This window comes from Mesoplodon mirus (genome assembly GCF_964341445.2).
Source record: "Mesoplodon mirus genome assembly, chromosome: 3".
Taxonomy (NCBI): Eukaryota; Metazoa; Chordata; class Mammalia; order Artiodactyla; family Ziphiidae; genus Mesoplodon; species Mesoplodon mirus.
Window position 1 is genome coordinate 145371873 of NC_138978.1, and position 14615 is coordinate 145386487.

Consider the following 14615-nt stretch of genomic DNA (forward strand, 5'->3'; position numbering starts at 1 on the left):
AACCATTTCCACTAAGATCAGGAAGAAGAAAACGTTGCCCACTCTCACCACTATTATTCAACATAGTTTTGGAAGTTTTAGCCACAGCAATCAGAGAAGAAAAAGAAATAAAAGGAATCCAAATTGGAAAAGAAGAAGTAAAGCTGTCACTGTTTGCAGATGACATGATACTATACATAGAGAATCCTAAAGATGCTACCAGAAAACTACTAGAGCTAATCAATGAATTTGGTAGAGTAGCAGGATACAAAGATAATGTACAGAAATCTCTGGCATTCATATACACTAATGATGAAAAATCTGAAAGTGAAATCAAGAAAACACTCCCATTTACCATTGCAACAAAAAGAATAAAATATCTAGGAATAAACCTACCTAAGGAGACAAAAGAGCTGGATGCAGAAAATTATAAGACACTGATGAAAGAAATTAAAGATGATACAAATAGATGGAGAGATACACCATGTTCTTGGACTGGAATAATCAACATTGTGAAAATGACTCTACTACCCAAAGCAATCTACAGATTCAATGCAATCCCTATCAAACTACCACTGGCATTTTTCACAGAACTAAACAAAAAATTTCACAATTTGTATGGAACCACAAAAGACCCCGAATAGCCAAAGCAATCTTGAGAATGAAAAATGGAGCTGGAGGAATGAGGCTCCCTGACTTCAGACTATACTACAAAGCTACAGTAATCAAGACAGTATGGTACTGGCACAAAAACAGAAAGATAGATCAATGGAACACGATAGAAAGCCCAGAGATAAACCCACGCACATATGGTCACCTTATCTTTGATAAAGGAGGCAAGAATATACAGTGGAGAAAAGACAGCCTCTTCAATAAGTGGTGCTGGGAAAACTGGACAGGTACATGTAAAAGAATGAGATTAGAACACTCCCTAACACCATACACAAAAATAAACTCAAAATGGATTAAAAACCTAAATATAAGGCCAGAAACTATCAAACTCTTAGAGGGAAACATAGGGAGAACACTCTATGACATAAAGCACAGCAAGATCCATTTTGACCCACCTCCTAGAGAAAAGGAAATAAAAACAAAAATAAACAAATGGGACGTAATGAAACTTAAAAGCTTTTGCATAGCAAAGGAAACCATAAACAAGACCAAAAGACAACCCTCAGAATGGGAGAAAATATTTGCAAATGAAGCAACTGACAAAGGATTAATCTCCAAAATTTACAAGCAGCTCATGTAGCTCAATAACAAAAAAACAAACAACCCAATCCAAAAATGGGCAGAAGACCTAAATAGACATTTCTCCAAAGAAGATATACAGATTGCCAACAAACACATGAAAGAATGCTCAACGTCATTAATCATTAGAGAAATGCAAATCAAACCTACAATGAGATATCATCTCACACCGGTCAGAATGGCCATCATCAAAAAATCTACAAACAATAAATGCTGGAGAGGGTGTGGAGAAAAGGGAACACTCTTGCACTGCTGGTGGGAATGTAAATTGATACAGCCACTATGGAGAACAGTATGGACGTTCCTTAAAAAACTACAAATAGAACTACCATACAACCCAGCAATCCCACTACTGGGCATATACCCTGAGAAAACCATAATTCGAAAAGAGTCATGCACCAAAATGTTCATTGCAGCTCTATTTACAATAGCCAGGAGATGGAAGCAACCTAAGTGTCCATCATCAGATGAATGGATAAAGAAGATGTGGCACATATATACAATGGAATATTACTCAGCCATAAAAAGAAACAAAATTGAGTTATTTGTAGTGAGGTGGATGGACCTAGAGTCTGTCATACAGAGCAAAGTAAGTCAGAAAGAGAAAAACAAATACCGTATGCTGACACATATATATGGAATCTAAGAAAAAAAAAAGTCATGAAGAACCTAGGGGTAAGATGGGAATAAAGACACAGACCTACTAGAGAATGGACTTGAGGATATGGGGATGGGGAAGGGTAAGCTGTGACAAAGTGAGAGAGTGGCATGGACATATATACACTACGAAATGTAAAACAGATAGCTAGTGGGAAGCAGCTGCATAGCACACGGAGATCAGCTCAGTGGTTTGTGACCACCTAGAGGGGTGGGATAGGGAGGGTGGGAGGGAGGGAGATGCAAGAAGGAAGAGATATGGGAACATATGTATATGTATAACTGATTCACTTTGTTATAAAGCAGAAACTAATACACCATTGTAAAGCAATTTACTCCAATAAAGATGTTAAAAAAAAAAGACAAATCAAAGCAATTACTTGACATTCCTTACAATAATCACATGACATTTCTAATCCCAGGAAGCAAACTGCACCAAAAATAAAATGTGTACAAGAGGCTTAGATCAATTCAGCCTCCATAATAAATTACCATGGAAAACCAGGATGTTTGTTGCATGCTGTCTACCCCCTTTCCAACAGCATCATTAGATATAACAATATTCACTGAGCTCAGAGACGAAATATAAGACTGGATGAGCCAGGATGGATTTTCTGAGCAGGGCCAGGACTCGGGTGAGGCAAACAGAGGCTTCTAAAGAGCACAGTTTATGTAGGCATTGCCTCCCACAGATGTGCAAGTCCCCAGCCTGAGGTTCTTACATTAGCTTTGCAATTGCAAAGGCCAGCCAGCCACTTGTTCCACACTGGAAGCGATAATAAAACACAGTGGCAAGCAAGCCCATCTGGAGAACAACAATCAGAAATGGCAGGGGGAGCTGAGGGATCTTTTAGAACAAAGACTCTAGAGCAACTATATGTTTATGGGGCAAAATCAAGAAGACTAAGAAAACTCAGAAGAAGCACCTGTGTAGCCAAGTGCATGAGTGTAGGAATAATGTAAGGATAGGAACTTCCCTGGTGGCGCAGTGGTTAAGAATCCGCCTGCCAATGCAGGGGACACAGGTTCGATCCCGGGTCCAGGATGATCCCACATGCCTCGGAGCAACTAAGCCCTGAGCTTAGTTGCTCAGCAACTACTGAGCCTGCACTCTAGAGCCCGCAAGCCACAGCTACTGAAACCCATGCAACCTAGAGCCTGTGCTCCGCAACCACTGAGCCCACATGCTGCAACTACTGAAGCCCACACACTTAGAGCCTGTGCTCCGCAACAAGAGAAGCCACCACAATGAGAAGCCCACGCACTGCAAAGAAGAGTAGCCCCTGCTCGCTGCAACTAGAGAAAGCCCTCGTGCAGCAATGAAGACCCAACACAGCCAATAAATAAACAAATAAATAAATAAATAAATAAATATGAAAGCTAACGTTTGTAAACACCTACTATGTGCCAGATGCTTTCAATGTACATATTAGCTTATTTAATCTTCAAAACAGCTTTTAGAGATGAGTATTATTATTATCATTACCATCATTATTACCATGTAAGAGATAAGAAAACTGTAACTTAGATTTAGTAAGTTGCCCTGGATCTGAGAGCTAGTAAATGCCCTGGCCTGTGCTATTAACCTAAGTCTATTTTTTTAATCCACAGTCCCACATACAAAGATGTTACTTTCAAGAAAAGCAGACAGCGATAAAATCATCAAAATATACGTCATGGGGGCTTCCCTGGTGGCGCAGTGGTTATGAGTCTGCCTGCCAACGCAGAGGACACGAGTTTGAGCCCTGGTCTGGGAAGATGCCACGTGCCGCGGAGCAACTAGGCCCATGCACCACGACCTCTGGGCCTGCGCTCTGGAGCCCACGAGCCACAACTACTGAGGCCCGTGAGCCTGGAGCCCGTGCTCTGCAGCGGGAGAGGCCACCGCAGTGAGAGGCCTGCACACCACAACGAAGAGTAGCACCTGCTCACTGCAACTAAAGAAAGCCTGAGCGCAGCAACAAAGACCCAGTGCAGCCAAAAATAAGTAAGTTAATTAATTAATTTAAAAAAAATATATATATATATATATATGTCATGTCCCAAGTTAGTAAAAAACAGCTTTAGACATAGCCCTTTGTGTATCTGTACACAAACTTGGTAAGAAACTTTCTTACCTCACAATTTTCGTAGCCTGACAATATTTTTGAGAGGTTCAGAAAACATGGATTGTCATCCTGTTAGACAGATTAACAAAACCAAAGTGACAAACGCGGCTTGAGTGAAGGGCAGAGAAAGGATGGTGGCCCAGGCGCTTTGAAGCTGGCCAAGCCATGGGTCCTCCCACTGCATGTCCCTGAAGGGCCTTAATAAACCAAGCCACTGACCTCCACATCCCCGTGAAACTGAACATGGTGCTCACACAGCGAGGGAGCGGCGGTGGCGTGAGTCCATCCAGGCGCATGAGCAGAGCTGGGACACCAAAGAGCACCAAGTACTTCACATAGAAGAAGAGCACCTGGGCCAATGCCAGTCCTCCTGAAAGACAGAGGGACCTGTTAGACACAGTGACAAGAAGTGGAGCAACCTCCTGGGAAAGATGCAAGGCTCCAGAAACACGCTACCTGCTCCTGCTTCTCCGACCACTCCCCTCCCCTCCCCGCAACTCATACATTTAACAAGTCTCCCATGTCGGTTCTGGGCAATGATATTTTGGGATTAACAAATATTGAAATATCCTTTATTATTGTGACAGGCAACAGGACCTCTTAACAGTCATGCTTTTACAAATGCTAGAAAAGGGCACACTTTAAAAACACATAGATATGTAAATATATATATATATATATATATATATATATATATATATATATATATATATGGCATTAAAAACTATTAGAAAGGAAAAATCCTTCCCAAATCCTTTCAAAACCTCACGTGAGTTCACACCCACTAGGAGGGTTAGAAGCATAAAGTCAGATCAACAAGGGGGCAAAGATGTGGAGAAACTGGAACCATCATACACTGTTGGTAGTAATGTAAAATGATGTGGTCACTTTTCTTTTTGGCCATGCTACACAGCATGGGGGATCTTAGTTCCCTGACCAGGGATCAAACCCATGTACCCTGCAGTGGAAGTGCAGAGTCTTAACCACTGGACCACCAGGGAAGTCCTGATGTGGCCACTTTAAAAAACATTTGGCAGTTCTTAAATGATTAAACATACAGTCACCATATGACCCAGCAATTCCACCCTTGGGTATATACCCAAGAGAAATGAAAACAGGGGTTCACATAGCAACTTGTACCTGAATGTTCATAGCAGCATTATTCACAAGAGCCAAAAGTTGGAAATAACCCAAATGCCCATTGACAGATGAATGGATAAATAAAACATAGTATAGCCATATGGTAGAAAATTATTCAGCCATAAAAAGAAATGAAGGGCTTCCCTGGTGGCGCAGTGGTTAATAATCCGCCTCCCAATGCAGAGGACATGGGTTCGAGCCTTAGTCCAGGAAGATCCCACATGCCCTGGAGCAACTAAGCCCGTGCGCCACAACAACTGAGCCTGAGCTCTAGAGCCCATGAGCCATACCTACTGAGCCTGCATGCTGCAACTACCGAAGCCCATGCACCTAGAGCCCGTGCTCCGCGACAAGAGAAGCCACTGCAATGAGAAGCCCACGCACCGCAACAAAGAGTAGCCCCCGCTCGCTGCAACTAGGGAAAGGCCGTGCGCAGCAATGAAGACCCAATGCAGCCAAAAATAAATTAATAAATTTTAAAAAAAAGAAAGAAATGAAGTACTGATACATGCTGCAACAAGAATCTTGAAAACAACATGCTAAGTGAAGTGAGCCACAAAAGGCCACATATTATATGATTCCATTCAAATGAAAGTCCAGAAGAGGGAAACAAAAGCAGAAATAGAGACAGAAAGTTGATTACTAGTTCCTTAGCACTGAGGGGCTGGAGAGCAAGATTATGGGGGGGGGGTGGCTAAATGGTAGGGGCTTTTTCTGAGGTAATGAAAATGTTCTAAAATTGGTGGTGGTGATATTTGCACATACCTGTGATATACTAAGAGCCATTGAGTTGTACACTTTAAATGGATGGATTGTATGATATGTGAACTCTATCACAATAAAGCTATTAAAAAAAAAAACATAAGGGCCCCAAGCTGTAAGAACCAGCAGCTTCTTGGCCAGAACTGTGTCCTTCTGGAGCAAAAGGAATGCAGGGTGTGGGCACAGGGTGAGATCTGAGGCCGAGACACATACTCTGGCGCCACAGGCCTCCGCCTGTGCCCTCTGAGGGCAACCCATGTCTCCAGCTGGAGCTCAGGATGCTCTACTGATTGACACATCCCTGTGGGCTTCTGGGCCAGTTGCTTCCAACCTCTTCACCCTGAGAGAAGGATGGGGGATCTGGGCTATAGGTCTACAGGGCACCACAAACCTGGGCAAACTGCTGGCCTCAGCAGCAGGGTGAGGAGGCGAAGTGAGTCTGCCAGGGCAGTGCCCATAAGGAGAAGGCCAAGGGCAAAGTGCACGAGGAAACCCTGGAGTAGATGACCAGTGGCCACGTGCTGTCCAACCTCCAAACTCACCTTCCCCAGCGTGCAGGGAAATAATGCAGGGCAGGCTGATGCCACTGACCAGCTTATCTATGGGATAGTCTGAAGGAAATAGCTAAGCCTTAAAGAAGTACTAGCAGAAGATATTATTATCTGGTCCTCTTGATGTTTACACGAGGATCTTTGAAAGAATATCACTACCATGGAATGTGTGTCTATAAATAGTAACTCTGTGCCAGAAGAAACACATAAGCCATTTTCTGAATATACAATTTGGGCAAAGGCAAACAGTGGTTCAAATTCAACAGCCATATGTCCTATAAGGAGAAAACCCCAGGAATCACCATGTCTCAGTCCCACTCAGGAGTGGTCAAACAGGTTCTTTTTGGAAATCAGACTACAGTCATATCTGTTGGAAGGGCTGGTATCTAATGGTAGCCTTCTTGGATGTATCTGATAAGAGACAAGAAAAAAGCTGATGTGTGTGCATGTGTGTGTGTGAATACATATATATGTGTGTGTGGGTGTGTATATACAAATTCATCAAGAAGATGGATATATATGCTAACAATACCATCTTAAAAGCATTTGCTGGGGGGCACAGGACTACCCTGAATGATGGAGAAATCAGTTCCATTGGCTGGGGTGGCAGTGAGGGAACCTATAAAATATTTCAAAATGAACCACCAGGCTCTAGTCAGAAAAGTCCCAGAGCTACCAAAAGGCAGGACATAAGTAAGAATGACTAATTAAAAGGCACAAAGCTTCCAGAGTTGACAGTGATCAGCCTGAAGAACTGAAGGTATCAAAGGACCTATGGAAGACTGTACATGGATGGTCAAGGCCACCCAGAGCTCTTTTATAGATGAAGCATCAGAGATTTCTTTTCCTTGTTAACAGATACCGGATCAGAAAGAACAGGCTGCTCCTTGTCTCAAATGCTGCCTTTAATTTGACATTTTTTTTGTACAGCTGTTATATATGAGGCATATGAATTAAAATCCATAACTGAATCTACATTCTTATGAATCACCATTTGCATACAATCGTCACCATTTGTTAGTACTTTCATATGGAACTAGGCTAAGGAAAGGGTTAATTTTGTACAGGTATTTAATAGAACTCTGTGGCTAGATCTAATTGAAGATAACATAACTGGGGATTTTTTTCCCCCAATATGGATGGAAAGCACAAAAATCCACATATTTATCAATATGAAAAAAGTGCCCCATTTACCTGATACTGAGTATTTTTTTATGGATTAAGATACAAAAGGCTTAACATTTTCCTTGACATTTTAGTAACTGGTTCATAAGCTTATAGAAAAAGAAACGATGCATAGTGGTTGTTAAAACATTATAATTGTGATTTCTGTATTGTTTAGTCTTTCTGGAAAAAAAGTGTGTTTATACCATGAGTTTAACAATTCTGCTCTCTTGCTGTTGATTTCCATCATCCCTATGAAGGACGCATGGTTCATTCTTCTTTCCCCTTGACCTGAAGATTAGTCTTTCCCTTTTAAGATTTGGCCCAAGGTTTCAGGGCTAACCCTAAGGATTAACAATCTCCCACTAGGAATATGATATGCTGGAAAGCAACATAAGAAAGAAAAATATCATATGATATCACTTATATGTGGAATCTAAAAAATGGTACAAATGTACTTATTTACAAAACAGAAATAGAGTCACAGATGTAAAAAAAACAAACTTATGGTTACTGGGGGGAAAGGGGGGAGGAGGAATAAACTAGGAGATTGGGATTGACATATATAAAATAGATAACTAAGAAGGACCTACTGTATAGCACAGGGAACTCTACTCAATACTCTGTAATGACCCATATGGGAAAAGAATCTAAAAAGAGTGGATGTATGTATATGTATAACTGATTCACTTTGCTGTACAGCAGAAACTAATACAACACTGTAAATCAACTATATTCCAATAAAAATTCAAAAAAAAGAATACAAGTGACTCTACTCTGATTGAAAGTTATTTGACATACATAAATTGAACTCACTTTCAGTATATTTAAAAATACAAAATTTAGCTATTTTTTTAATACTTTAAAACATTTTTGCCAGGATTATATTTAAAAGATCTTCTTACTAGCAGGAGTTATGACTGGTTTTTACCTAACCCAACACCTTCCTCCCAAAAAAGTCATAGATGAGTTCATACGTTACACTCATTCATTCAACAAGCATGTCCCGAGCACCTGACCACCGAATCACAAGTTAGTTGCTATGGGAAGTAGAGTAGTGGTCAGACCAGGTGGGGACCCAGGCTTCAGGGAGCTCACAGGTCAGTTTCATTACAGTTCCATTTATCTCTCCCCTTAGCACTTGGTGTTTTCTTCTGCCTTTATGCCCTATCCCACCGTTTCCTGGCAAAATCCCATTTATCCTTCAGGCCCCAATTCCAATATGCCCTCTTCTTAACTTCCCTACGTTTCAAGTGGAATCAATAAATAACTTACTTTGCATTAATTCAATATATAATAATTGAGCACCAACTGCTTACCAGATACTGAGCCATACAGTGTTGAATAAAGACATGAGATCCCTGCTTTATAGAGTATACAGTGTGTTAAAAGTGACAGAAAATAATGTAAATCAGGAGTGGGATTAAAATCCTCACCTCTAGAACAATCTGAACACAGTGACTTAGACACATTTGTTAGAACACTTAAAACTATTCGTTGTAATTATTACGTGCCTAGTATGGTGTAGATGCTTGGTATACATCAGTAGACATTCCTGCCTTCATGGGGCCTACATCCTAACAGGACTCAACAAAAAACAGACATAAAAATAAATAAATTCTATATGGATACTAAGGAAGCATGGCAGAACATATTCGCCAACAGTGGCTGCAATGATATCTTCCATCCCACATGCCCTTCTGTAATGTAATCTTGCCACTCCCCCCGTCAAAAGTAAATCTGGACAGATCCGAGGACCAAGAGATTCAGGAAAAAAGTGATGCTGTTCCAACTCCAAGTGTAGCCTGTCATTGGCCTGGCATCTTCTGCTTCCTTCCCTTTGGAATGCTCACTCTTGGATCCAGCTGCCAGGCTGCGAGATGCCTGAGCCATGTAGAGAGGCCACATGAAGATGCTCTAGAGGACAGCACCCGCTGAGCTCCCAGCCAAGTCAGCCTCAATTGCCAACCATGTGAGGAGCCACCTTCGATGTCCTGCCCAGTAGAACCTTCAGATGCCTGCAGCACAAGCTGATATCTGGCAGCAACCACAGGAGAGACCCCAAGCAAGAACTACCCAACCAAGTCCTGTCAACCAACGGAACAGTAAGGGAGAGGAAATCACTGTTTTCAACTAAGTTTGGGGATGGTTTGTTATTCAGCCACAGCCAACTGGGACAGAGGGTGATAAATGCAATGGAAAAAGAAATAAAAATTGTTGAGCAGGGTAGGGGAACTCAGAATGCAGAGGTGGCAGGTGCTGCTATTTTCTAAAAGGGGAGTCAGGGTGGTCTTCATATTTGAGCAAAAACTTGAAGGTAAGGGGGTGAGCTATGCAGCCCCCCGGCTCTCTCCAGGCTGTCATCATACTTTGTTCTATGGTTTGTGCTGTGATTATCACACCAGACCACAGCTGTACCCATTCTGCAAGACTACAAGCTTTTCAAGATCAGGAATTATATCTTATGCCTCTTGTATTCCCAGCACCTAATATGTGACCTATAATTAAAGCTTAATAAATGTTTCCTTGAAAAGTAACTAAATTGATAATTCACCCTGTAGTGTGAAAACTATTTGTATCAGGGTTTTTCTGGGAAGTATACTGATATTCTAAAATCTTAATCCTCTATTCTGAGGACGAAGTCACTATTGAAGTTCAGACCTGCCACCAAATAAAAGAATCCTCTGTGGGTCTGGGACCTCCCAGCATCAAGAACAAAGCCAGGAAAGGGAGACAGAAACAGAAGTCCTAGGTCTATGCTTGCTATTGCCTCCAAGTGACTGAATGTGCAGTGAATTCTACCACCTGTGGGCCACCTCCAACTGGAAGGGCCTCAAACTCAACTTGTCCAAAGAGAATGAGGCTTTCTCTCCCTCAAAACCAGAAACAGAGTAGACTTTCGAGACAGAAGGAGATTAATTCCACAAAGAGTTCTAGGAGAATGCGGACTGAGAAAAAGCCCCAAATGTTGGGGTTCCCTTGAGTTCAGCCCTTCCTCCATTGACACCCCTACCTACCCAGCCCTCCATACTCTCTGCATTTGATATGACCTCACCATAATTTGAACTGATCTAAAGCAGCTGGTGATGGGCTCCCATTTGGCTTTCCCCCCTCCTCTCAGCTCTGGTCCTCAAACAAGTAGCTGAAGAATTTCATATTGGGGCAGCGGGGGTGGGGTAGGTGTGAAGGGGAAAGTGAGTCAGGCCCAACTCACTTTTCCTCCCTAGAACTACTCATTTTACCCAATCGCACCCTTCACTCTCTCTTTGCTCACTCATTCCTCTGCCTAAAGGTCTTCCCCTCTCCATTTTGTCTGCTGAAACTGTATCCTTCTTTAAGGCCCCACCTAAGGCCATTATTTCACAAAGTCTTCCCAAAAGCTCCAGCCAAAACAGTCACATGCTTCCTTGCAAGTACATAACGTGGGACAGCTTTCTGTGAAGTCCGGTCACTGTAAGCTCTATGGGGCAGGGGCCACAGCTGTCCTCTCCACCTACATCCCCTTAGCCCCAAGCAGTGTCTGACACAGCATGGATATGACCAATGGGTATTTGCTGAATGAAGAAATGCACTGAAAAAAATAAATGTACTTTCAGGTATATTAACCCACTGCTATTTTTTATTCAACCCTGGGTCATAAGTATTACTCCCATTGTCAGGTTTAAAAAAACAAACATTTGTAAGAATTATGACCTCCTCCAGTCTCAGGGGTCATCAACACTGGATCTTAAAACCCAGGTCTCTTGTTTCCAAAATCAATGACCTCTCCCTCTAGTGAAAAGCCTTCACTAACCAGAGAATGGGTCAAGTCATATCTTATGCCACAGTTTGCCGAGGATTGAAAAGAGACGTCCCTTGGCTCTGCTGGCCTGTTGCAGAGTGCCATCTTTGCATGCCTGAGCCCTGTCCTTGGGATGCCAACAGTCAGTGAAAGGCACTGGCTCCAGCTTCACTCCGCTTCAGAAGGCATGTTGTCTCTGTACTATCATACTGTCGTATCTGTCCTCACCAGCTTGTGCCACCCTGACCCACCACTATACTCCCATCTCCAGCCTGTCCTAGGCTCCTGCCTCAGTCCATACCCTGACCTCAACCCTGGACCTTTCCTGCTCCAAGTCAAATGACTCCAGTCACTTTCATCTTGCCTACATCTAACCTATTCTAGATTTTGTGAACCATTCTGTGATTATCTGTTCGGATTAGGAAGCCTAGATATTTTATAAAAGTTTCCTCACACATAAAGTTCTTTATAAGAATTTTCATGCCTACAGTGAACAATACCGTATTTTACACCTAAAAATGTGGTAAGAGCATAGATCTCATGTTAAGTATTCTTACCACAATAATAAAAAAAAAAACCTTTCCTATATAAGATCAGGGTAAGTACTAGAAGTATAAAGATTAGTCAGTAAGAATACAGATCAGGAACCACAACCTAAATAGAAGTAGTACCATGATAGAATTGGCAATTCTTCCCTTCCCGCTGGGAGTATCAGGAGGAAGGGGAGCTCACATCTTGGGAAGGTCAACACCAGTGGTCAGAATTACCATGATTTCACAGGTTCCCATAGAGACACTAAAGAAGAGATAGCTATTGCCTCGCAGTGGTTATATAACACTTTGTCAGGAGGAGAGGATGGATTGGTGCCGAGAAAACCAAGTCAGTAAACGTGATTGATGGGGGAAGGGCATGAGATAATAAAACTGAGGAATTGCTACCAGGAGCTCCAGAAGAGCAGCACTGAAGTCAGGAAGGAAAGAACGGCGTGCTGGTGAGAGATGCCGCCGACGGAGCTCATGAACCTTGTCCAGCCTGCCAAGGCCAAGGAGATAAAAGAGATTCAATAAGTAACTACAGCAAATTCTGTAGTTTCAACCTAAACCTAAGGATTTAGAAGTTGAACCTGCAGCTTCACCAGGTAGGAGTCAGTGTCCCACCTTCTGGGCTCAACAGGATAACTGACCTACTGAAGGAGAAACCAGCTGGAACCCAGTAATGAGTTCAGACTCATCCACTACATCATCCTGAGCTGAATCTCTAACTAACGTGAATACCTGTCATTTATCTACCGGGGCATGGTTTGTATCACAAGATTCCCTGCTCATACTATAGTAATAATATGGTCTAAACAACTGGCTGTACATGTAGATGATAAGGTCACCCACGCCCAGCAGTTGACCCTCCAGGGCTCAAAAAGGAGGGACGGTGGTCCCAGCACCCAGGCTGCATCTCCCCCGTGAGCAGTTCAGAGAAGGTTGCTTCTTAGAAATGCAAATACTGAGTATTCAGTGCAATTAATGCCAAATCAAGGAGCTGGAAGGAGTCAAAAAAAAAAAAAAAAAAAAAAAAAGGCAATGAGTTGGAGAGGCTAGAGGAATGGTAATCAAAGTGCCCAAACCCCCAAACTAGAGGTGAGCCAAGAGGGTGAAATGAAACAAGAACACACTCAAGTTGTTCAAGAGTGATCCTGGGGGCTTCCCTGGTGGCGCAGTGGTTGAGAGTCCGCCTGCCGATGCAGGGGACACGGGTTCGTGCCCCTATCCCGGAAGATCCCACATGCCGCGCAGCGGCTGGGCCCGCGAGCCATGGCCGCGGAGCCTGTGTGTCCGGAGCCTGTGCTCCGCAACGGGAGAGGCCACAGCAGTGAGAGGCCCGCGTACAGAAAAAAAAAGAAAAAAGAAAAAAAAAAAAAAAAAAGAGTGATCCTGGAGATGTAACTTTCCGGCCACACAATTTCTTTCTAAGTGACGTACAGCAGAGGACAGAGAGGCCAGGCTGTAGTCCTCAGGTGGGTCCCCATTCCGGTGGGGGGCGAGGCAGCAGCCAAGCAAGGGGACCAAGGCCTGGGCTCTCCTGACAGGGCATAAGTCAGAGCTCTGCCCTTCTTCTCTCCCTACGACTGTGAGGACGGGACCCACCACATCCTTTACATGAGGCTCCTCAAACAACTCTAGTTCATTTGCCACATGCCCTATTAGTTGCCAACAGCCATTTAAAACAATAGTCACATACTTAGTGAAAGTGTAAAGAAACACATGAGAGCAAAAATCACCAAACTCGGGATAGTGGTTACTATTTAGAAGGAGGAAGGGAAAGGCAATCAGGAGGGGTCTCCACGGGGCTTCAACTATGTTGGTAATACTTTACTTTTTAAACTAAGTGATGGATAAACACATACTCACTATATTTTTAATGACGTTTGAAATATCTCAAGAGTGTGTGTGTGTGTGTGTGTATAAAATATAGTCTCACTGCCAGGACAAGTTTACCAACAAACTAGTTTCTGAGAATACATTCTGGCATAATAGCAGCAGCTACTGATTATTAAGCACTTGCTCTCTCTATATATCGAGCAGTATGCATCATCATTTTTAATTCTCACAACATACCCCTCTGTGGGCATGGGTATTATTACGACCCACATTTTATAGACAGGAACTTGGGCACAAAAAAAGGTTACAAAGCTTCTTAAGATCACACACTAAAGTAGCAGAGTCAGGACTTGAATCTGGATCTGCTGCTTCCAAGTCACCACATTTACTAGATTCACATACAACTCTGAGACCAGACTCGGAACAGAGTCTGTGTGAGGTAGACCAGATGACAGAACAACAAGCGAGCTGCTAAAGGGAGTTGAAGGAGGTATTCCAAGCAGAAAAAAACAGGCAGGGACCAAGCTCTAAAGATCCTCAGGAAGCCAGCCTCAAGGAACACACAGTAAGTAAAGATATGCAAAAAACAAATGTGCTGTGGTGAGCAACTCTGGATTCACAGATTTGAGAATTCTGAGCCTCATAGCATCAAAATAAGTAGTTATTAACTCAGAAACTCAGAAAGTTTACCTTCCAAAATGCTTAATCTTTGGGCATACTAATTAATGCGAAATCTAGTTTTCAAAACTTTCTTCTTGTTAGAGTTTAAAGCACCAAAGTGCCTCTCTTCAAAGAAAAGGTATGTTGCTAGGGGAAAAAAAAGTTATCTGGATAGAATATTAAATCCTAT

General features: G+C 42.6%; 1 protein-coding gene across 2 annotated transcripts in view; it reads right to left on the reverse strand.

Annotated features, from left to right (window-relative positions):
* The window catches only part of HHAT (hedgehog acyltransferase), a 364249-nt gene that overhangs the window by 210299 nt on the left and 139335 nt on the right, over positions 1 to 14615 (reverse strand). For both annotated transcript variants that reach the window (XM_082612886.1, XM_082612885.1), the window contains exon 8: positions 4215 to 4365. In XM_082612886.1, the coding sequence (XP_082469012.1) occupies positions 4215 to 4365 (151 nt within the window). The remainder of the gene's footprint in view (positions 1 to 4214; positions 4366 to 14615) is intronic.